The 25,552-nt window shown below is 43.2% G+C and overlaps 1 protein-coding gene across 1 annotated transcript in view; it reads right to left on the bottom strand.

The window, feature by feature from the left end:
* The window catches only part of PRDM16 (PR/SET domain 16), a 321,075-nt gene that overhangs the window by 227,949 nt on the left and 67,574 nt on the right, over nucleotides 1-25,552 (bottom strand). Inside the window, exons 3-4 of the mRNA XM_055001781.1 lie at nucleotides 8,517-8,567; nucleotides 8,028-8,030 (exon numbers count right to left, since the gene is read on the bottom strand). Coding sequence (XP_054857756.1) covers nucleotides 8,028-8,030; nucleotides 8,517-8,567 — 54 coding nt within the window. The remainder of the gene's footprint in view (nucleotides 1-8,027; nucleotides 8,031-8,516; nucleotides 8,568-25,552) is intronic.

Below are 25,552 nucleotides of genomic sequence, written 5' to 3'. Positions count from 1 at the left end.
GACAACTCTAGTAATTCTCATGAATACAATTTAACCAAGGCATAGCTGAAAGGCAAAAGCATGGACAGATATTTGCCAAGAACTGATGCAAGAGAATAGGAAAAAGCTGGCGTATATGCCTTCATACACATTGAATCTTCTTTTCTAAAATTACAGCATAAACTGTTTCTTGTTGCAAGGGCCAAAAGGAGAGCTTCTGTGAACTTGGAAGAGCTCAAGTTAAAATCTTCAGACCAATTTGTGTGTGTGTGTGTTTAGAACTGTTATTATAAACCCTGCAAAGGCCGTGGGCATCAGGGCCCGGGTAGTAATTGCTCCACAAAGACAGTTAACAGTTCTCTTGGTCCCCTCTAACTACCTTCCTGACTGCTTATTGAAGTCAGATTTCCCACTCCTCTGGGCCATCATTCATCAGCCGGGCTGATCCCACCGGGGAAGACCCGGCGGACCTTTCCCTCTCTCTTATAACCGGGGGCCATTTTTGATGGCCCTGTCCTCTTGAAAAAAACTGTCTCGGCTCCCTCCCAATGGGGAGAGCTATGTTTATAATATCCAAATAATGATTTCACAAATTATCATAATTATCAATCAATCATCTTCTTTGAACAATGCCTTCCCCAAGTATCAGATGGCTCCAATGACCTGTGGAGAGGTTTTTTCGGGGGCGTGTGTGTTCTCAACATAAACAGGGAAAGATTTATCGGTCGTACTATTGGTAGTGGTAACTTTTTTTCCCCAGCTAGAGAAATTAGCGAGCCTTGGAAAAAATCAAAAGTAAGATGTAGCCAAAAATGCATTCGGTTTTGTTGCTGGTAAGTGTTGCCAGTAATAAAGCCCTTGTACGGTTGCCAGCCTCCAGTAGGACTTGGGGATCTCATGGAATTACAAGTTAATCTCCAGACTACAGTGATTAGTTCCCCTGGAGAAAATGGCTGCTTTGGTGGATGGACTCTATGGTATTATACCCTGCTGAGGTCCCTCCCCTCCCCAAACCCTGCCTTCCAAGACTCCACACCCAAATATCTGGGAATTTCCCAACCTGGAGTTGGCAACCCTAGCTGGTAGCTAAGCAGAAGAGAACACAGGAATCTAACAGTGAAATTACAGAATCATAGAGTTGGAAGGTACCTCCAGGGTCATCTAGTCCAACCCCCTGCACAATGCAGGAAATTCACAACTACCCCCTCACCACACCCCCAGTGACCCCTGCCCCATGCCCAGAAGATGGCAAAAACCCTCCAGGATCCCTGGCCAAACTGGCCTGGAGAAAATTACTTCCTAACCCCAACGTGGCAATCAACATTACTCTGGGTGTGTAAGAAAGGCGCATTGTTTTCAGTGGGCTTAGGATGTCAAAATTCATTCTTGTTAATGGATGTCACTGTCAACATGCAGGCTTTCTCACACTGCGTCCACACATCGCTGGATATTGAGCCATGAATGTGCTATTGCACTTTTTGCAATGAGATTTTCCTGTATGGCTGAGACAATCCAGTTGCTCATGGTATTATGCAATGATCTTGTAGCATCCACTGAAGTGTGGGTACTAATATACAATAATTATACAACAAAAGCATGCCTGGTTTCTTGGAGAAATCTCCAACAGGCTCATAGTATGGAAAAATGGTTGTTATTTCAAGAAGGAAGGATTCGTCATTAATATGTTCTCTGCATTCTGAATTTTACTCGTTACAGTTTGAAAGTTGCTTTTACTTCATATTCAGCCAAGGGCTGTAACCATACGTCAGGCATGAGCAAACTTTTTATTTTTATATTTTTTAAAAAACGGATCAATGATTCTCTGCTGTCAGTTTCGTACTTTCTTTGTATTGAGCAAGCCGAATGATTCTGATACCTGATGTGTATGGCACAATGTGTGCTATAGATACAAGAGACACATTTGATGCTGATTTATTGCAGCATAAAACTTTTATGGGGAAAATTTGGACCAAGGAGACATGGCCTGAAAACAGTATGAAAATAAGGAATTGTGAGTTTGAATTGCAAAAAAAAAGGAAATGGGGAACGAAACAGATTTGGGAGGGGAAAAATAAAACACCAGGAATGAGAAATTCAAAATCATCCCTCACACGTTCATACACAAAAGAAAAGGTTTATCATCTTTCTGATCGAGTTTCCCCCACCGTTCATGACAACGGTATCTTTTTGCTCTCCTAGCTGACTTCATTCTTGTTAATGGATAAATTCAGACTTGCCCGAAAGTCACAGAATAAATTTAAAGCCTTTTGCCAAACGTCTATCCTATTGGATTTTGATAAGACGGCTATTGAGCTTTAATAATGTTGCCTATCCATTTCAGCTGGCCCTTAACATGTCTCTTTATTTGTCCCCAAAGCCTCTTCAAGCAATGCCTTTTTATTACAAGTCTCTCTGCTTGCTCTCTGGGGAGACGGGGTCAACAAAGAGTGATAGATAGATAACTCTATAGATTATCTCCCACAGCTGTTTTCTCTCCAGTAGCCCCTTCGGCGATTCCCTCTAAGTAAACAGAGACTCAAGGGGGAGAACAGACTGGAGAAAGATTAGCCCCCCCCCAAGGTCTCTCATCACCCTGCCTAGGACAAAAAAATTATAAGACACAAGCCATCGTAGAGACATGCTGCACGCTTCTTTCTTCCTTTTCTACATCCATCCAAAGTGACTTTAAGAGAAAAAATTAAATACATGCAGCGTCAACCCTTTTACCACGGAAGACTCAAGCCCAGGAAAATGCCAGCCCAGAAGGGGATTTCATTCCTCTGTCTCTTTTCCTGAGTTTAGAATTGAAACAGAGATTATCAGTCATATATTGCTCATTATATCTGTTTTGACATGACATTGGCTCATGCAAAAGGACAGGATAAACTGCACGATCTTTTATTGAGGTGCGGTCTTTCTCCATGCTACAATTTCCAGGAGATGCTACAAGAACATGCACAAATGACATGCCAATACAGAGCAATCCCTTTCTTAAAAATTCACTGATAATCACAACTGTGATTTAAGCTCAGGGAGCAATGCTGTGGCTAGAACTTTTAGCAGAGGTATGTTGATGCACAGCTAGGAAAAATAATATGATGGAAATACATGTTCAGAACACTTATCCACAAAAGCAGAAACATGTTTGGTTTTTTTTCAAATGCAAATCCAAACCATTGGTGTACCTATTATGTTCTGCAACTGGCCTGCAATACATAATGTATCCCATTCAACAGCACTGATATCACGCTAAATAAAATAATGCACACCTGCAATACTATTGTGTAACACGGCCAGAATTCAAAGAACAGTGAAGTCCCACTCACTCATGGAAGGTTTCAATATGCTTCTATCAAACGATCTCTCTCCCCCCACCCCCCACCTGCCAACATATTCATGCTGGCAAACTACTCTTAAAATGGAAGGGACTTTCTAGAGGGAATCCAGACACTGTTATGGAAGCTTACTGGCTGACCTTTGGCCAATCACGCACCCTCACCCTAACCTACTTGACAGTGTTGTTATGAGGATAAAACGGAAAAGGGAAACAGGTTGCAAGTCACTTTGGTTCCCATTGGGAGAGAAAAGTGAGGTATAAATGAAAGGAAATAAACTCCAGGCTTTCGGTAATAATAATGATAATGATAACAACAACATTTGATTTATATACCACCCTTCAGGACAAGTTAATACCCACTCAGAGTGATTTACGAAGTGTGTTATTATTATCCCCACAACAATCCCCCCTGTGAGGTGGGTGGGGCTGAGAGAACTCTGAAAGAGCTGTGACTGACCCAAGGTCACCCAGCTAGCTTCAAGTGGAAGAGTGGGGAATCAAACCCGGTTCTCCAAATTAGAGTCCCGCAGCTCTTAACCGCAACATCAAACTGGCTCTTATGTCCAGGGTAGCCCTGGACATAAGAGAAACCATGCTGGATCAGACCAGTTTTAATAACCTAATAATAATAACCTTCTACTTATAGACCGTTCTTCATGACAGATTAATGCCATGCTCAAAGCAGTTAACAAGTCAGTGCTATTATTATCCCCATAACAGACACCCTGTGAGGTGGGTGGGGCTGAGAGAGCTCTGAGAGGGCTGTGTCTAACTCAAGGTCACCCAGCTGGCTTGAGGTGGAGGAGTGGAGAATCAAACCTGGTTTGATTCCCCGCTCTTCCACTTGAAGCCAACTGAGTGCCCTTGGGTCAGTCACAGCTAGGGATCCCATTCCCCCGGTGGGGATGGAGAATGCTCTGCTTTTGCCTTTCCCCTGTTGCTACTTGCCTGGCCAGTGGGGGAGGAAGACACAGGAACCAGTCTCCTGGGCGCGCTCCCGGGTAGGGCTGCCAGCTCCAAGTTGGGAAATTCCTGGAGATCTTGAGGGTGAAATCTGGAGAAACCTGGAGAATGTGGGGTTTGGGGAGGGAAAGGACCTTGGCATGGCATAATTCCATAAAGTCCACCCCCCAAAGTAGCCATTTTCTCCAGGTGAACAGATCTCTGTGGCCTGGAGACCAGTTGTAATTCCGGGAGATCTCCAGCAACTACCTGGAGGCTGGCAACCCTACTCCCAGGGTGGCATGACAACATCACTGATGTCATCGCGCCACCCCAATACCACTCCACGCTTTGCTGCTGGCCAATTTGGGTCCCAAACGGGCTGAACTGGGCCCAAGTCAGCCTGCACTTCCATGCCTGCACAGTGATGTCACCAGAAGTGCCATCACCAGAAATGACATCATCATGCAGCCACAAGGTGAGTAACAAATAGAGAGGGCAAGAAGAAAGTAAGAGCCAGGTCACCCCCCACTCCTGCTGGGAAGGCAAGGGGACCCGGCAGCCACAACTCTCTCAGAGCTCTCTCAGCTCTACCTACCTCACAGGGTGTCTGTTATGGGGAGAGGAAGGGAAGGTGATTGTAAGTTGCTCCGAGACTCCTCCAGATAGTGAAAGGTGGGATATAAAAACAACCTTCTTCAGAGGTTGATGGGTAACCTTTCCAAGGTTTTTGGGCCTCAGCCACAGCCCAATGGCACCAATCCAAGATGAGGCTCAGTCTCAGAGTACACGCTTTGCACATAGGAGGTCCTACCCCCTGGCATCTCTGGGTAAAGAATCTCAGGAAGCAGGGGTGCGTGAAATCTCTGCTTTGAGACTCTAGAGAGGTGCTGCTACTCAGAGTAAACAGCATGATATGAGCCAATAGTCTGATTTGAGATAAAGGCCTTTTGTATAAAAATAGTTTGCTACATCCATTGCAAAAATTAAGAAAAATTAAAAATCAAGCACTGTGATTTTTGTTTACACTGTTAGACTAGAAGGTGTAATGGTACAAATCCATGCACATTGTGAGCATGCCCAATCCCATCCAGAAGGCCAGTTTTCCTGAAATCAAGAGCTGGGAGCATTCAGCTCCGGATCAAACATGAAACCCTGGCCCAGGCCTGACAGCAATTCCTTCTGTTGAGTAACAAGTTTCTTCACAAATCATTAAGTTTAGACTTGAGCTCTTTACCCTACTCTAACACTTGCTGCCCCGGCTTTTAACTCCAGCTACCCTTTGGTAAATTTATCACCTCATAAACTCCTGGTAGTGCTTCTTTACAATGTGTTTTGGCGAGCGCTTGTGTCAAATATTATAATTGCCCTAGTTTATATTTGTGGTAAACAGAGAGAATTCTCTCACTCTTTCTTTTTTTGAAACCGCAGCATCCAACTGTGAGACGTTTCCTGCAGACGTTAGAAAACTCCTCATCTTTCCCACAGTAAAACATTAAGATCCATTAAATGGCTGTGCTCGTTTTTAAGGACTTCTTCTTTGCTCTCTGTCAACGGGATGAGGCTTCCTTGGAACATCTCATCCCAGAATGCAAAGAAAAGAGAAACCATCAGGAGGGGTGCCGCTTGACGGCAGCAAGACTTTTATATGCGCAAAAATGGAAGGTGCAAGAAATACCAACTATTGAAGATTGGATGCATAAATTGCTGTACATGGCGGAAATGGATAAAATGACAAGGAAGCTGAGAGATCAGAATCCAGTGGAATTTTTTACGGACTGGGGAAGATTGAAAACATATTTAGAAAAGAAGTGGGACGTAAAGGGGGGATTATGGCAATTTGAAAATTATTAGAATGGATTTGTTATTAGAAGAGATAGAGTCTTTACCATATGAAGTGAAGTATTAGCTAATTGTTAGCCCAAATGTAAGTGGACTTAGAGTTAACAGATATTGTTAGAATTACTAAAGTAGATATTTTATCCGACTGTTAGTTAGTTTAAATTTAAATATATGTGGAGCTAATATAAAGTAATAGATAATAGATTTTAAGTTTATAACAATATTTTTGAAGTTAATAGATAGGGCTTAGTTGAATAAAAGAGTAAGTAAACATGAGATAAGGAGTTATAGAAAAAGGGGACAGATTGGGAATAGATTAGGCTATAGAGTTGGAAAGCTGTTGGAAGTCTTGGAAAAGGGGGGAGGGAAAGGGGGGAAAGGATAATGAGATGCTATTTGAAAGTTGTATATTAATATTCTCACCTAATAAAAATTTTCTTAAAAAAAATAATAATAAAAAAGGAGGGGTGCCGCTGAGGCATATAGCATGGAGAGACGTCCATCTTTGCGGTAAACAAGGTTATGATAATAAGCACTAGCGTTTTTGTCACCACATCACTTTGGGATATAATAGGAACCCAAGGTAGTCCAGACAAATGGCTGATGACTTATGGAGATGAACAGGGTAAAAAGTTCAACAGCCCAGCAAGGTCATAAGATGGTCAATGTGGGACACCCTCCCCCCCCCCTTCAGCTTCAAAATGGTACAGATTATTTGTCTATTTGTCTCGTCCTGGGGAGAGCAGAATAGACAGCACTGGGTATAGATATGTCTATGTATCTCTTCCCAAACTGCTTCTGGAGCCGGCCACGTCTAGAATTTCACGATGCTTTGGCAGAAATCCATTGGGGTGTTTCGTTTTAACTTTCAGCGCTCGAGAGAGTGTCATTGCAAAGCATTTTTTTCCTTTAAAAACAGTTGTAGTACGTTTTCAACTTAAACTGCAATGCTTTTCAAGCAAAATCTCACAGCGTACTTCCTCCGATACCACGAATTTCCAAATGAAAACAACACCCAAGGCAAAATCAAGCCAATGTGGTACCAGGCAAATACACACTGTAATTGTCTGGACACGGACAGTAATGAAACGTGGCAGTTGTAAGGGTTGCCTTTAGCTTGTTACAGTAAAAAAAACACCATATTTTTATAGCTGAAACAAGCAGAATGGATTCAGCAGAACAACAGCAACACAATTCATCAATTGGCTACTGGAAAATTTAACATTTTGGAGGAAGATTTCATAAACTCCTAAAAGGATTGGCAAAAGGCACCATTTATATCAGTCTGACTACGAGTGTTGGATAGCTGACTACGAGTGTTGAAAAGACCGTTAATTCAAGATTCTGGCAAACATCTACCTGTGCAACACAAAAATATATCAAGCTCCACACAAGATTTGTCAGAAGCCACCAAGCTCCACCCACAATCAACAGAATCCATTAAGCTAAACTCACGAACTCAAGAAGTCAGTATTTTCTTTTTAAACTAAGAGATGGAAATCATTAGCCCTTGAATAAATACGAGCTCTTTTGCTTTGCCACATTGGCATTTAGTTTTGAAAGTATATGCAGTGCAGCCTACTGAAACACAGACCATTTTAAAGCCAAGCAATTGGGTCATGTGACTGCTATATATCTCAATCAGGACATCAGCCATAAGTTTACAGTCTAGGCTTACAGTATTGATCTTTACACTGGCTCACTGCAAGGGAACTGCCCCCAAGAAACTAGTCGCCATCACCAAGAACTATGTGGATAGTTCCTGGCATTTGGAGGAGGAAGAGGAGGAGATTTCTCAGATGGCAGGTTAGTTGCTGTCATACTGTGGTTTGGATGATTCCATTATGGTGCATAAGTAGTGTTCCCCTTCCAAATACCAACCAAATCTCCATCCTGCACAAAGGGCACCATGTTTTATTGCAAATACCTGCTTTCAGTCACCGAACATCCCAATGTTACACATATTAACTTAGATGTAAATTCTTACTGAGCTCAATGGAGCTTACTTCCAAGTATACAGGATTCCTGCTAAATTCTGAGATCCAATTCATTCACCTCTACAAATGGCCACAAGGAATAGAAATTTCTTTTTTAAAAGAAAATACATTTTTCTGGTTTCCAAAGTTCAATGTCCAATGTTTCAACTTGATCCAAAACTCCCATAATCTGTACTTCATGGAAATCTTTTCTCAGTCTGCCAAGTCTAGTGGAAAACATATAAATTACACACACAAACCCAATCAGGGCACAAGAGAAAGGACAGTCCTATTCAGATATATGACAAGATCAACATCTTCAGGTCAGTATTCAAGAGACACCTTTTGCTTGCCAATCAAAAGGAGAAACAATCCAAGCACCTCCATAACTAACCAGCTATGAAAGACAGCTTGAATAAGAGTGATCTTTTTTTGCCTACCTTTTTAATGCAGCCATCTTGCAAAGCTGTCTCCGGATCTGTAAGCATTTGCTGGAAACAAGACAGAGAGAACAAATATGTCAGCATGCTGATCTGGAAGGTAATAAGATACTGTAAATAACTAAGGCTGGTGCCTGAGATCATAACGATGAGCACCTATCAAAACCCATGGCCTAGCAGAGAGCGCATGTTATTCTGAGCCAGTCTGGTGTAGTGATTAAGAGTGGCAGAACTCTAATCTGGAGAGGCAGGTTTGATTCCCCACTCTTTGCTTGAAGCCAGCTGAGTGACCTTGGGTCAGTCACAGCTGTCTTGGAGCTCTCTCAGCCCCACCCACCTCACAGGGTGATTGTTATGAGGATAATAATAACACACTTTGCAGACCGATCTGAGTGGGCATTACGTTGTCCTGAAGGGCGATATATATGTGGTATATAAAACTAATGCTGTGATTGTTTTGTTGCTATTATTATTATCTATTCACATTTGCTTATGGGACAAATACTTATGCCCAGTTGGAAGAGCACTTGTAGGTATTCTGTAATTGTTTGGTGCCAGGCCGTCTGCAGCAACGAACCAAAAAACGAACCAAACGAACCACTCTAAAAATCATAGTGATTTATTGTGATTCGTCAGAAATGAGCTTTGACAAACTGCTGGTTTGCAAACCAAAAACTGGCCTAGTTCGTGATGAACTTTGGTTCGTATTTTGGTTCATGCCCATCTCTAATACTTACATTCAGGGCAGGTGTCAATGGACGACATGAGTGGGCATCTGCTGAGGGTCACAGCTTAGCAGAGGACACCCATCAATTAGAAATACTTGGCCCATTGGCCTGACCAAGAATGGGGAATTGCCCCAAAGGCCTGTGGGACATTATGCTTCCCACAATGCCTCTGGGACTATCTTCCATTTCCAGGTCGGAGAGCCACTGGAAGAAATGGGGTAGTGGTTCATTTTGTTTCTCTTTAGATCTGATGGCACTGACCATGTGTGCATGTACAGGGGACAGATGAGATGCAGGAAGATGAAGAAGTGGCAAGAGCAACAGTGTACCTAAAGGGGGCAGTAAAGGTTATACTGGCCATGCCCCTAAAAAAACCAGGAGCTGGCCTAGCTTAGGTAATATGCAATGGAAAGAAACATGACACCTCTCCCAGGGTCCCTGCCATACACATACCCATCGTATGTCTTCACAAAGGGACCTAAGAATTTTCATAATAGCTCATGATCTTCATGCTTTCAGTGCTAAATATATTCTCTGTATTCTCTTCTGTTTCTTTCCTAATAACTTTCAATATTCTGTTTCTCTCTGACACATTTGCACAGCTGTTTTCTGGGAACTCTGCAATGGCTCCAAGATGCCTTCCTTGAGTTGTAGTAACTAACTTGGATCTCACAGTCAACTCTATTTTTTTTTCCAGCGTGGAGCTCCACGCAACAGAAGCCCAACATGTTCTGCCCAATAAATGCACCAGCTGAGGAGTCTGGCTCCGTTTGTGTGTTTGTATGACCCGGCCTGGCAAAGGCCACCCAATTTCCTAAGTTCAAATATGTTGGCAGGCTTTTTTCCAAGCTCAGCTGTGACAACAAAGTGTCAGATTTTAAATATGAAGGATTCCTAACCCCTCCGATATTTTATGTTTCTTTTAATAGACACTGAAAATTGTGGTTTTGGAAAGTCGTGAAAAGCAAACAGGAGTGAAAGGTGAGCACCGGAGGAACAAAGCAAAGTTTGTCGGGCGAAATCAACACTCTGCACCGCACGCTAAATAGTTTCGCATGCCCCACTGCAAGCAGATGGGACCGGGTTGATGGAGCAGAACTAAGCCTGGGTGAAAGGGAAGGGGTGCCTGACTGGGCCAGACCAAAGGCCCACGCTCTGCTGGCTGGCCAAATCAGGATATACACAAATGTAAAGATGGTGTGAAATTTCCCAAGTCAAGTTGTTAGAAAAACGCAGCCAGCTCAGAGAATGCACATTAGGATGCATAAGCAGAGGTTCTCTCTGCAGGGCTTCTTGCCCATTGAGAGGGCAAGAGAGAAAATCTTGCAATCTAAATGGAGAACCATTTCTCTGGCACTGAAGCTGGCAGGGAAGAGCGTTGCCTTCCTTTTCCCATCACACATTCTCTCTGTGCTGAGAACTAAATGTAGAACAGCATATCAGACACCACTGGAGTTAGCAGTTGTGCATTACCAGATGCTCCTGGGCTAGGGAAGGGGAGAGGCAACTCCGTTCCTGCGGTCTGCTTCCTGGAGTTGGAAAGCAGAGAGGTTCCATTCCAAGCGCTTTGGGATTTGCACATCTCCGCCCCACTTCCGATAACTAAACATGTCAAGCAACGCCATGTGAATCGTTTTGAACAACAGTTTACAAGCTGGCATGCTCCGTCTGCATCGAGTCCTAATTTGATTACATTCCCGGGACGGGTCAGAATAAGCTTATGTAAATAGTAATATTATCCATTGGCCCTGTGTGCTCAGACAAAACCGTCACTTGGATATACATAGGCGCACATTAAGCTATTAACGACATGTATTTATTAATTATATCCTAATTGCATTCATTAATTATCTAAAATAAAGGTTATGCTTGGATGTATGTGGGGGGAGGGGGGAGATATAAATGCAGGAAAGCTCCGGATTTGAATTGCATCTTTTCCATAAACTAAAGTGGAAGCTTTCCTGACTTCTTCAGGTAAGCCATTCCATAAAGTGGGGGCCGCTACAGAGAACGGACATGTTCTGGAGTTCCGGAGACTTAAAAAATGGTTTTTGGATGGGAAGAAAGAATGTCTCCGAGCAAGCATCTGCAGAGATACAGTGTATCTTTGCCTCTTTGGAACTAAGGGTTAGAGTAGCCCAAAAAGGGTCATAGAATCCTAGGGCCTGTTACCTTTAAACAGTCAAGCTTGGGTTCTCCCTAGAAATAGTTAGATTTCATTACATACGATTATTTAAAACACTTTTATCTCACCATTCTTCCTTCATGGAATTCAAAACAGTGTACACAGGTGTATTGTCGAAGGCTTTCACGGCCGGAGAACGATGGTTGTTGGGGGTTTTCCGGGCTGTATTGCCGTGGTCTTGGCATTGTAGTTCCTTCGCCAGCAGCTGTGGCTGGCATCTTCAGAGGTGTAGCACCACTTTTGGTGCTACACCTCTGAAGATGCCAGCCACAGCTGCTGGCGAAACGTCAGGAACTACAATGCCAAGACCACGGCAATACAGCCCGGAAAACCCACAACAACCAGTGTACACAGGATCACCAAGAGGTCTCCGTATTGAACCGAACCACTAATTTTGAGATCTTAGATCTAACCCTAAGTGACCATTGCCTTTTGCAATTGTTGCTTACTATTAATGCTAAGGTACTAATGAAGCCTGTCCCAGAACTTGCTGAGAGTAGGTTCTTCTATCCCAGGAGACTTAAATGGTCTGAAAAATAATTCATCCAAGAGGTCTCCTGTCCAGGCATCATCAGACACTGGCCTGCTTTGCTGCAACAAGGTACCATAAGATGTGCTCTCCAGCCAAGCCCTCTCGCTGATCCTCCAAGGAGCACAGGATAGCGCATGCACACAACGTCTCCCCTAAGGACACCCAGGGTCTCCCTGGCCTAAGCCCAACACTGCAGTTGGTACAGAAGGCTGCAGCCAGAGTAACTGGAGAGGGCTGTATCACCCCAATCTTGTTCCATCTGCACTGGCTTCCAATTTGCTTTCATGCCCAATTCAAGTAGAGTAGAGCACGAACCAAAATACTAACCAAAATTAAGCACGAACCAGGCCGGTTCGTGGTTTGCAAACCAGAGGTTCATCAGATCCCATTTCTGATGAACTGCCACGAACTTTAGGCTGGTTCATTTGGTTCATTTTTTGGTTCATCACTGCAGACAGCCTGGTGCCAATCAATCAGTTTCCTAGGCAACAGGGGATGGACTTCCTGAAGACCGTCTGCTGACTCGGAAGTGGCCTTCTGCTGGCCCAGAAGTGACCTTCTGCTGAACCGGAAGTGATGATTTTCTGATCTGGATGTGACATTTTCATGAAGCAAATGAACCGGTTCGCGAACCAGGAGCAGGTTCATGAAAGTTCGTGGTTCATGAAATTTGACAAATCACGAACCACATGGTTCAGGTTTTTTCCAGTTCGTGCCAATCTCTAGTTGGTATTGACCTCTCAAGCTATATTCAGCCATATACAATTCATACCTTCTCCCATATGAACTGTGGTCATCTTTGGAGGCCCTGCTTTGAGTGCCCTTCCCTCCCCAAGTCTAGGCAGGTGGCAACCCAGGAAAGGGCCTTCTCAGTCGTGGCACCAAAACTTTGGAACTTCCTCCCCAGGGAGATATGCCATTTCCTTATGTCATTGTCTTCCTCTAGGAGATGAAAAAAGCAAGAGTGCAGTAGCATCTATAAGACTAACAACATTTATGGTAGGGTATGAGTTTTTATGAGTCACAGCTCACTTCTTCAGATGGACTCACATTCTAGCTGTATCTGAAAAAGTGAGCTGTGACTCATGAAAGCTCCTATCCTACCACAAATTTTGTTAGTTTTATAGGTGGTACTGGACTCTTGCTCTTTTCTACTGCTACAGACAGACTAACATGGCTACCCATCTTGAATTATCTAGCAGGTGAAGACTTTTATTTTCATGTGGCATCCCTCCCAGTAAACTCTTATATATATTTAATATATATTTTAATGTTTTAAATGTTTTAATGTCTGAAGTTTGCTGTGTTGGGGACCCCATTGGGTAGAAAGGTGGCATATAAATGTTTTAAATACATAAAATATATAAGTAAACTAGCTTGATACCAGTGTTTCACTACAGTATTTACCTACTTTAAATCCAGTTATAATATTTATGGTTATATAACATTTTTGGTGTGTATGTGTGTTTTGAGTTGGTTTTGTAGTATAATAGCATAGTACCCGAGCTTCACAAAGGTGTTTGAATAAAGTGAAGCATGTTATCCTTTTTCAGGAGTCTTGTACCACCTTTCTTCAACTGTCTGCAGTTTCCTTGACCTGATTTTTACCTCAGAACACAGAGTTCCATAGCTGACCAATCAAAGAGAGGCAGGCTCCTGCAAGCAAGCAGGAGCCTGCCAGCTACACAGGAAAGCCAGGTACCACAGGGAGATTGGCAACCCTAGTGAACTTTTAGGGGAAGACTGGGAGGTGCATTTGACCTCAGGACACATTCAATGACTCCCAATAGCAACTGCAGACTGTTTAGAATGTGGGGCGTGAGGACCAATCAGGCCACATATGGAAATGACCTCTGTGTTCCAACTGTCTCGGGGGGGGGGGGAGGAAATGAGATGTGGAATTTTGTGAGCCCAATCAGCCTGCATATGCAAATGACCTTGAAAGGCTGGCCCAATCAGGGAAGAGTGGCTGAGCTGACAGAGGGCAGGGGTGCAAGCAGGCAGTAGCCTGCCAGCCACACAGGGAAGCTACATCCCTTTGGGAAAACACATTTTATTCCCTTAGGGGGTGAATTTCTTAAAATTCATTCTTGGTGGGTGTTTACATCATGAAAAGAATGTTCTCCACAAATTTCATGTTTCTAGGTCCAGAGGTTTCAGCTGGGCATTTATGAGTCAGTCAGGAGGACACCTGTCTTTAGATACAGATATTGTGCACTGCACCACACTGGCTCACACAGGCCTGGCTAAGTTCTTTGATGATGGTTGTTGATGAAGAACTGCTCGAGCAAGATGTGCACTTCCTTGGTGCTATTTACATATGGACAAGCTTAATATTTAACCATTGCTCAGATGCTTCCTATGTAAACATTTATCTGCATCCCCTTTCCATGCAAGGTTGCATTTTTTGCCTGGGTTTCCAGCAGAATCTTAAACACTACTATGATAAATAGCATGGAGGTGGGTGTCTCGCTGAGCTCGAGTATCATGCAGACATCAAAGGTACCACACTTAAGAACTCCACCATGAAGTCTCCTAGGTGGGAAAAAACTTCCTATACAATAATAATACAGCACATGAACCAACCGGTAGAACTTGAGAGGGGAGAAGAGATGCTGATTTACAGAATGGGGCGGGGGTACCAGACACCATGGCTAGAGTGTCTGAATAGGAGCTGGGGTTTAAATCCCCACTGATTCATGAAACTTGCTGGTTGACGCTAGGGTTTTTCAAACACTCTCAGTTTAGCCCACCTTACAGTGTTGTTGTACGGGAGGAAGAGGAATTCAAAGATAAAGAGTGGGGAATAAGGGAGAGGGACAAGGGGGACTTGGTATCATATTGCCAAGCTCCTCCCCCCTGCCAAACCTGGATCCCACCTGGTGTACTTGATTCAACCAAATTGGTATTATATTTGGACTGGAGGTATCTTTGCAGCCACCAACAATTGGGTAATCAATAATTAACAACGGCTAAGACCATCCTTGCAAGAGAGGAAATGAACACAAATTTAAATATGCAATTTACCAAAAAGAGACTTTTTACAAAGTAACAATCACCTTTCCCCTGACTTTTGTGATCACATCCTGGCTAGGACAAATATATCAGGAAGTTAAATACACCGTCTAATGGGGATCATTTGTAAGAAGTTCAATATACAGAGGACTTAAGACTTTCAGCCAAGACAAACAGAAGACAAGGTACAGATTACCAAATGGCACCTTTCCTTTGCCAAGTAATCGGAGGCCGGTGATAGGAGGATATTAAATACAATCTCCCAGTCTTCAGGGCCTGTTTGATTTTATATGGCATTCTTATCAGGCTTTAAAAGTCCGGCATTTGTGAGCAGATGAAATGCACTTTCAGGGTTTGACAGTTTTTCTTAAAGAGGGGGAAATAAAGAGATTGAGCTCATTACATGGACTCCTGTGTCTGCAAACAGGGATCTAATTGCCTTTTGATACTACCATGTCTTTCTGTAGCACTGATGCAAACCTACTTTTGGCAATTCTAATATTAATTTAATCAATCTACTGAATATTAGGGACCAGCAAATGGTCCCCGTTTTGTTTCTTTATATCCGTGCACATTCTGGTCAATAGTCGGGGTTCTCTACTTTTCTTTGTTGGTTTTGAAGGTTTGGTTGTGTTTGTGTATATGGTTTGCACAATTTTTCCATGCAGTGTATATGAACATCATTTACATATAGAATGAGTAATGCTGACTTTACAGTGCTCGTATAACATTGACAAATGCATGCATTTTGGGGGGAAATATGGCATGAAAACCCTCCTAGCAGAATAGTACAAAAATAAAGACTCAGCAGGTATGATTCACGTAAGAGAGATACAAAATCAAAACATGGATTGTGTGTGTGTGTGTGTGTGTGTGTAAATGGCAGGATTGTGTGTGTGTGAAAACAGCAGGGTAGAAAAACTTGAGGTTCCATTTCTTAGATCTAAATTTGGTGCAGTGCACGCGCACCCTTTGCTATAACTCCGATTTCCTTCCCCTCAGTTATATTTTCTTCCCCATCTCCATTACACGCACATGCAAGTTAATAAAATGCTTGAAGAGACCAACACTGATGAGACTGCATGGGAACCCTTTTTGTATGTGGTGTAATGGCGCAGGAGTTCACGGGCACATCAGCAGAACACTGCATGAAGAGAACCTTGATTGCTCTTTTGCAGTGATTTCTCATGTGCACGTGGGTAATGCAGAAGGGGAAAAAATAGAAATGATCTGAAGGAACTGAAAAAGGTGTACCAGATAGCAGATGCTCCGATTCTGGGATTCATTATAGAAATGCTCTTAGAGCGAAATGCAGCACAGAACAAACTTCCAGAGCAATGCAGGAATCTACTCATAAGGCTCAGTATCGTATCGAATCTGGCTAAAATCAGACTTCTATGCAATTACACAGATCAGTTGAACTTCTTCCAAAATTTCCATGCAAGGAAGTGCAACTTCCTTGTCTCTTCCATCCTACGGCACCCCAAATGCTGTTTCTGGGGGATGGGGAACCTCCAGGAGCCATACGAGATAGAAGCTGGAGGTGGTGAGAATTGGCCAAAATCTCATTCACTGCACGTGTGGTCGGTGAGGATCTTTTTATCAGCATCCAGCAACAATAACAACAAACATGATCCAGCAACAATGACAACAACAGCACTGCTGTTTGTTTCTAACTCTTCTTGGGTGAGCTGAAAGCTATCTTGGAGAAGGAAAACAAAATTAAACCAAGCATTGCCCTTTGAGGCCGGATGTCAAAAATTTCATTTTAATAAAGCAAAGTACTCAATAAATTAAATGCATCGGTCCGGGCTGTGTATACGATCCATCCATTCTTTTCTTGAAAACCTTTTTAGTTATCGGATTGACCTCGATATTGACAAAATGATAAAAGGGAATGAGTTTGTCCTGTACTTTGGATATTGATAACCTGTTTGCTAAGATGATCTGTAATAATCATAAGTACACAAGGGCTGCTCATATATCTTCGGCAATGCTAATGCTGACATGCACACCACCTCTGATTGCGGAGGGTCAAACTACATGTGATGCTCAGCAGTGCGAATGTCTTTATAGATAGGGCTCTTTTAACCCAAGCAATTGCAGGAAGCTTTAGTCTTTGCATTATTATTCATAATAAGGTCTTATACAGCACTTTCGTAGTGGCATTCTAAGTGGAGTTGCACTCTTCTACGCCCGTTGACTTCAATGGATGCAGAAGGGTGCATCTCTGTTTGGGATTGCACCATCACCATAAATTCCTGTGTAGAGTTACTCCAGTCTGAGCCCATTGAAATAACTGAGTTTAGACTGGAGTAACTTTATATACTGACCTGGATATCCCAGAAGAGCCTGATCTTGTCAGGTCTCAGAAGATAAACAGAGTTGGTCGTGGTTAGTAATTGGATCGGAGACCTCCAAATAAAACCAGGGTTGCAGAGGCAGGCAAGGGCAAGCCACCTGTTATTCTCATGCCATGAAAACCCCACCAGGGGTCACCATAATTCAACTATGACTTGAGGGCAGGGTTTCATTTTTTCCAACTCTGCATAGCATTGCATTGTTACATCTTAAGTAGAGGTGTTTTCTGTTCCCTCCCTAAGCATTTTGCTGCCATAAGCCTTTTCCTTCTCTGTTCCATCATCAGTAAGACTCAGGCATGAAGAATGCTGGTGGTTCTGGCTACCGGTGCATGCTGGCAGCCACCATTGCTAACAGCTCACTCAACCAATGAGAGGTGATGGATTTTGGAGGCGGGTGGAAGGGTAAACTGCAGTTCAGAAACCGCCTCTGATCTTCCCCCTCAATGTAGGTATGGAAGAGAAGTTGTTACTGCCACAGGAGGTGGATTAATGCAGTGAAGCATCGTGCAGCCCATAATGGAGCAGGATCTCTGCCTTTGCTACCCAGAGAAATAGGGTAGGCATTGGTGGCTGATCGTTCTGAGTTATCAGCATAGCCAAAGAATGATTTGCCAGCAGCTACAGGCTTGGGCAGGGTGGCAACTAGTCAATCTTCAGTCCTTGAACAACAGGGCCCAGTTTTGATGTCTTAAATTCTCGAATGAAGTTTGTTCAGTAGCTGAAATTCCAACCCTTTGCAAAAAAGAACCTCCTCTCTCAACCAGAAGGAGGACTGTGTGTGAGGGAGTTATGTGGGGGGGGGGCTGCAATGCTGGCTGCAGTGTCACGTCAGTTCTGGTTAAAAAAATAGAACTGGCACAGGTAGCTCTAGGAATCACCAGAAACTCTATGGTGAAACCATAGAGGTTCCGGCTATCCTTAGAACTGAAACTCTATGGCTTTAACATAGAGTATCTGGTAATTCCTAGAGCTACCTATGTCACTTCTGTTTTTTATCAGAAGTGATAGGATGTGTGCAATGCTGTGGAGTTTTATTTTTTTTCCCTCTCACCGCTGGTCTGAGCAGGGAATGGGACTTCTACCCTTGAACCATCAAAGGTTTAATCCAATCAGCAAATGTGAGAAATTGTTTTACATTCCCAGCTTACAACATTCTGAGAAAGGCACAATTTCATCCTGCCACTAAAGTCAGCCACCTTTGAAATGACCAGAAAAGCATGCAAGAAATAGCAGCCTTTTTGAGAGTTTCTAGCATCCAAAGGGAGGCTTGGTTATCCCCCTCCCCCTCCCCCTCTCCTTTACTGTTTGAGAACATAACCCTGCTTGGTATACTGACAGAAAGGATGGGATATGTCAGTTTGATACTCACCAGCCACCGAGCCAACTGTCACTTTAACATGACAAGGTCTTCGTTAGTCCATGAGATAGACTGAGAAAAATGACCCCCATTAATGTTAGAGTAAAAAAAAAAAGTTGCTTCCTGGGAAGTGGAAAAAATGAAGAGAATTGAAGTGGGGTGACAGGTTCTCAGCTGCTGTCATGTTGAGACATCCCAGCAAGGTGAAAACGAAAATGAAGATACGTACCTGGTCCATTTACTAACAGTAAAACCCTCTTCATGCCTGTTATAGCCTGGCTGTTAATGTGGTTATATGGGCTGGATAACATTGGAACAGAGAGACATGTCCTTCTTCATTGGAATGGAAGTTCCTTTATTGAAACTTCTCCCTGGATTTTGGAATGCCACTCTACTTGCTCCTGTTTTCAAAGTGTAACTGAGTATTTGGAATAAATTTTGTTTTAATTTCATAATTTTGTTCAGAGTACAATGTATGGCTAGTTTGTTACAGACTTCTTTTCTCAGTTCATTTGCGTACATCCCCCTCACTGCAGATGTACAAATGTGACTTCATAAAAATGTAGCAAAAATGCAGTCTTGATATGATTATGTGTATAGTTTTATCAAGATTCTTTTGGTGTAGTGTTTTATCAATCCACAGGAGTGCATGTGTGGGCATCAGTGAAACATCAAACTATACAAATCATAGGTACAATTGCTTGATGATTGCTGCATTTTTCAGTTCCTTCAGCTCATTCCCACCATTTCACCTATGTGCATGGATAAAACATTACAAAAAAGCAATCTGTGCATGCTTCATTCCCAAAATTGCTTTTGGAAAAATTCTTTAGGGAAAAATTCTCAAAACAATTAAGGACCAGAACTGAGGTAATTCATTCATCCTTTATCCTGTGCACATTCACCTGAGAGTAAGCCCACTGAACTTGATAGGACATACTTCTGGATAAAATTGCATATGTTTCAATGGTACCTGAACATATTTAGACTGTTCCCACCCACATGTTAAGATGTCTAATTTTTGGCGTAATTTGTTCCCAGAGGCAAATTGTGGCATTGTTTTGCCATAACATTATAAAGACTTCAACAACTCAAAAACAGGATACGTAAAAAAAAAATCCTATTAAATCACAAGAGAACGGTTCCTGTTGGTAATGGTTTTTGTATTAGGGAAAGGAACAATGGGGGGGGGGAATTAAACGGACCCCCTTTTCTTCCTTTCTTCTGAAGAAATAGTGGGCCATTGATATTCACTCCAGAGAAAGGTTAACACAGCAATTCTGTGGATTAACTTTCGTCATAAGCATATAATCACTTCCCTATTTAAAAAGGGCACAATATTGTTTTATCTGAACAGATGGGGGGGTGCCAGGTAAATTCACTTTTAAGAGCTGTTGAAACAATTCCGGGTACAATTTGATAATATTATGCTTGGAATGATAATATTATGTTTGGAAAGACCCAATATTTTATTTATCCGCCAGACGACAGAGAGTGGGTGGCAATTACATTGCTTTCTCTCAAGACAGGAATTCCGGGAGACCAAACTGAACACAGTTTCCATTTTCTGCAGCGGATGACAATGGCTTCCATGGGTAGGAATTAATATACATTGGCGGCGCGGAAGTATATATAATTCTGGGCTAATTTTATCTATCTATCATATGTTTAACTCACCCTTCTTCCAAGGAGCTCAGGGTGGTAGGCGTGGTTCTCCCCCTCCTCCATTTTATTATCCTAGAAGCCCTGTGAGGCATTTTAAACCAAGGAAGAATGGCTAGACTGTGGTCAACCAGGAAGCTTTCTTCCAAGTCCTAAACATCCCAAGACACCACCCAGGCCCAACATAATACGAAACTTATAATGCAAGATACACTGAATCCAAAAGATAGTCTTCAGAGTGTCAAAGAACTTAGACTTAAGAAATGAAACCCACCCACTGAGTCCTTCAAGTCAGATGTGAAATGTTTTCCTAATTTTGGATTTCGGCCATTTCCTCATGTCCTTAAAGGGACAGCGCACTCACTGAACGCTGGTGGCTTTCCCCCTTGACTCCAGACATCTCCATTTTCAAAACAGTTGCAGGCTGTTTGGCTTCCATTTTTTCAGTGCCTTTTCTGGGAATGCACTTTCCCGCAGCCCTCTACAAGGTGCCAAGAAATCAGAAGCCGACAGAAAACAGAAGACTTGTGGAAATGGCATTCCTCAAAGAGAAGGCTGTCTTGCCATATGCTCACATACATCCACTCCTCCCCTCTCTGGCATTGATTCATTCCCCCATTTCCAATGATATGGCACCCAAATTATGCCAACTCTAACCAGGTTCACAACTACCTGCAATGATTCAAAAATAATTCATAGTGGTTGGAGCTGACATAAGTAGTTGAGAATAAAAGGGGAGCCTGATTGGATCAAAACAAATTAAGAATTCCATTTAGGCCAACACCTTTTTCTCCAGTGTTCAGCCAGTTGCCCCTGGAGGGCCTACAAGCAGGGCACAGGCCAAAGCATCCCTCTGTATTAATCATCTTCCCCAGAACTCTCTGCACACAGAGGTTCCAAATAGTCACCAGGGCTAATAGTCATTGAGGAATCTGTCCACTATGACTTTATCTAACCCCCTTAGGGTTGCCAGTCCAGCACTAGCAACCCTGGGAGATGTCGGAGGAGGAATCTTAATGCTTGACATTGCACTGATTCCAAGACATTACTTCTGGTGTGAACCCGGAAGTGACATCATTGTGTCAGCGCAACACTCTAGGATTTGCCTGAAACTCTATGGTTTTAGCACAGAGCTTTAGGTGAATCCTAGAGTTCCACCTGAATATGGTGATGTCACCTCCAGGTCTGTGCCAGAAGTGACATCACGGCATTGGTGTAACATTGATTTCTCCCCCACACCCCGAATTTTGCTCTCAGTTATCTACTGAGAACCAGTTGGAGCAGCAGGACTTGTAGTGGAAGGTCTCCTATTACAACTGGTCACCCTAAACTGCCTTTTAAAGCCAATTCAGCCTAAACTGTAGTTGCGAATACCTTGAATTATTTTTTTCTGAACAAAGAAGTACTTCCTGTTGCTAGGCCTGAATATGTTGCCTCCTTGGCTTTATTGGCTGCCTCTGAGTTCCACTTTTATGAGGAAGAAAAAATTCTCTCCACCCACTTTCTCCAAACTTAACTGTACACGAGAGCCAGCATGCTGCAGTGGTTAAAGTGTCTAACTAGGATCTGGGGGGCCCAGGTTTGATTCTCTACACTGCCACGGAAGGTTGCTGGGTGACCTTGGGTTGCCACACACTCTCAGCCTACCTTACAGGGTTGTTGTGAGGATCAGATGGAGAAGAGGAGAAAGTTGTAAACCACTTTGGGTTCTCGTTAGGATGAAAAATGTGGTACAATTGAAGTAAAACAAAACAAAATCCTACTTGCTCAGTTTGGATGTCATGAATGACAAAGTGTGGTTAGAGCAACACAGAAATGAAAGAGGGCAAGGGGGCAGGTAAGCCCACAGTAAGGTCTCAACCCGCAATTTCTGGAGGATTCCAGAAACCAAACCTTTCACATACCCAGAGGCTGTTGGTTCTCATCCTGCTAATAGGCTTTCCACAAACATCTTACTGTAAAGAGAAAGAATGCTGCGTCGGATGATGTCTTCTGCCCGCATTCCGCAATGGCACAGAGCAGAACCACAAGTGACAAAAGGCACAGATTGGACACTTGTCAGCTTCCCTCAAGTTTTGATGGGAAATGTAGGCATCCTGGTCTCACAGCTTGGCTCTCTGACTGCTGTCCAATGGACTTTTCAACTGTCACTTGTCCAACATTCCGCCAAGCTGCCTACATTTCCCATCAGAACTTGAGGGAAGCAGACAAGTGTCCAATCTGTGCCTTTTGTCACTTGTGGTTCTGCTCACAGAGAGGAATTCTACAAAGATTCCCTCAACAGCCATTTGAGACATTCAGTGAGTCGAGAAACATTCAGGAGAGAAGATACTGTTGTAGCCAGAAGGCCTGGCATATGAACCAGGCAGCAGCACAGTTCTAAACAGAGGGAGAGTTCCGTCATGAGACCCTTTCTCTTCACAGAACAATTTCCTTTTTATCCATCTAGTCCACTCTAAATTCTAGTGGGCGATCTGAAATAATGGCCTGGATCAAGGAACAGAGAAACCACAACCCCCGCCTGTCAGAGCTTGACCAGCAATTGTACTGCTTACGAGCAGATTCTGTCATTTGTATCTCCTATTGTGGAGATATAAACTTTCATCCATTTTCTATTTGTTTGACTTGTATGGCATCCTACCCGCCAACGCACTGCATCATGGGTATCATTTGGTGAGAGTGTTGAGAACTCAAGTGTTCAATGTCCTCACAGAACTACACTTCCCAGGGCTCTCTGGGGTTGAAGGAATGACTGTTCCCAATTTCCATATTCAAAACCATAGCGTAAATGTGCTGTTAGAATTCAAGGATCAGAAAATAGGATATACTACACAGTAAGCAACTCACTGTTTCATTCAGTGCCCTTTCTTTCTTTCTTTCTTTCTTTCTTTCTTTCTTTCTTTCTTTCTTTCTTTCTTTCTTTCTTTCTTTCTTTCTTTCTTTCTTTCTTTCTTTCTTTCTTTCTCTTTCCTTGGCTTTTCCTTGAAGAACAGCTCTGTTCCGCAAGGAGTTTTAGTGCCTGATGCCACATTCTTTTAACTTGATTTCCCTGCTGTGCTAAGCGAGGCATAAACGAAGATCAAGTGACCCAGCCCCAGCCAAAGTCACAGAGGGAAAACATGAAGCTTTTGTCCCATGCTAGCAGCAGAATACAGAATTCTGAACATGTGCTGTGCATAGTGCATATCCCCACACTGACCAATGGCTTTATTTATAATCTAAAGCTGTTGATGCTTGTTTTATCCCTCAAGAGTCTGTGGTACAGTTGTCAGAGGTAATACAGAGTATTCTGTGAGGTAAACTTGAAACTTGTATTGTAATAAAGTAACTCAATAACGCGTGATGCAGCAGCATTTAGGTGGAACTAACAAAACTTATAACGCTTCTTGAAGCACAGGAGACAATTTGATGTAGTGGTTAAGAGCGGCAGGACTCTAATCTGGAGAGCCAGGATTGATTCCCCACTCCTCCGCTTGAAGCCAACTGGGGGTGACCTTGGGTCAGTCACAGCTCTCTCAGAGCTCTCTCAGCCCCACTCACCTCACAAGGTGATTGTTGCAGGGATAATAATAACACACTTTGTCAACTGCTCTGAGTGGACGTTAAGTTGTTCTGAAGGGTGGTATATAAATCAAATGTTAATGTTAATTTGCTCATGGGGGTCAAGAACTCTGATATTCCCACTCCACTAATAACAAGGGCATCGCTACCAATGAGATAAATAAATATTCAGTATTTGCTGTATTTTCCTATTTCACTATTCAGATTCTGACTACAAAATTTGCTGGATGACTATATGTTTCTTAGTGAGTGTACTTTTATATCTTATATATTAATAGCCAAGTGGCCATGCTCTGCAGATACTTAAACCTGCTGATTGGGGATGCCTGGAAACAAGACAAATGTTTGTGCAACCTTGGGGCATTCCCCAAATTTGCACAGAAATCTAAAAACAGTAAAGGATGTATGTGAAAAGCATGAAAAAAACAAATAGCACTTTCTGCACATGCACTAAAGACACACTAACCTCTTCCTTTGTAGTTGGCGGGAAGAGTCTAGTAGAGGAAGCAAGGAGAAGGAAAAAATGGTGGCATGAAGGGAACTTCAGATAAATGTGAAGAGGCTGGGGAGAGGCGGCTCAGATGCCCCAACTTCCACAGCAGCACCGCTCAGGTCAGATCGGGCCAGAGGGAAAGCTGCAGCAGCTGCACTGAGACACACAGTGTGAAAGGAAACCACAATGGCCCCAAGAAGCACTGAGATACCGTTACACAGGTCTGTGTCAGCCAGCTGCAGGCAGTGGTGTGGCAACCTAGTCCAGCATGGGCCAGTGCTACGGAGCACCGACCTCACACTGTGTAATCCTCCTTGAGTCTCAGTGAGAAAGGTGGAATATAAATGACATAGATAAAATAAAAATAAAATAAATAAACTCATGATGGCCCTGGGAAGCATTGCAGCACACCTATTCAGGTGCATCGCAGCATGCCTGTCCAGGTGCATCGCAGCATGCCTGTTCAGGTGCATCGCAGCACACCTGTTCAGGTGCATCTCAGCACACCTGCCCAGGCCAGCCCCAGGAAGCTCCTCTCTGGCTAGCTCCAGGCAACTCCTTGCAGTCCTCTCACAGCCAGTGCCATGGTGTGGCAAGCCAATCGGGTGACCCAGGGCACCAAGGTATGTTCTGTCTAGGCCGGTGATGTCTGGTGTTGGGACAAAGAAAAGTAAAGGGGGGGGCTATTTGTAAATTAAAGAGATGGAGGAAAGATGTTAGGGAGGGGCAAAAAGGGGGACGAAGTGAGTGGGGTAAGGCAGAAGGAATTTGGGCTGAATGAAGGGGGGGATGAAGCCAGGAAGAGTAGAGTTGGGGGGGGGCTTGGAGCCCACAGTAGCTCCCAGAATCACCCTCCCATGATTTTTGCAGGCCCCTGCTTTTACATTTCTATTCTTGTCAGTGATTTTATTTCTCCATTTTTCACTGTCACTGAGAAGTCGTGTAACTAAGTGATCCCTGATTGGATAGGATTGTTCATGCATCCAGTACAAGAATTCCATGGGGAGTGCAAGAGAACAGAATATGGTGTTCAAAAAAAAAAGTGAGATTAAATTTGGGATAAGAATTTCCAAATCATCCTTAACCTTGGGCTGATCTGCAAGACAATTACTACATCTCCACAGTGCTTGTTACAGAGTA

Source organism: Eublepharis macularius, chromosome 17 (genome assembly GCF_028583425.1).
Source record: "Eublepharis macularius isolate TG4126 chromosome 17, MPM_Emac_v1.0, whole genome shotgun sequence".
Classification (NCBI taxonomy): Eukaryota; Metazoa; Chordata; class Lepidosauria; order Squamata; family Eublepharidae; genus Eublepharis; species Eublepharis macularius.
Note: the sequence above shows the minus strand (reverse complement) of the source record. Positions and strands in the feature narration are given on the sequence as shown.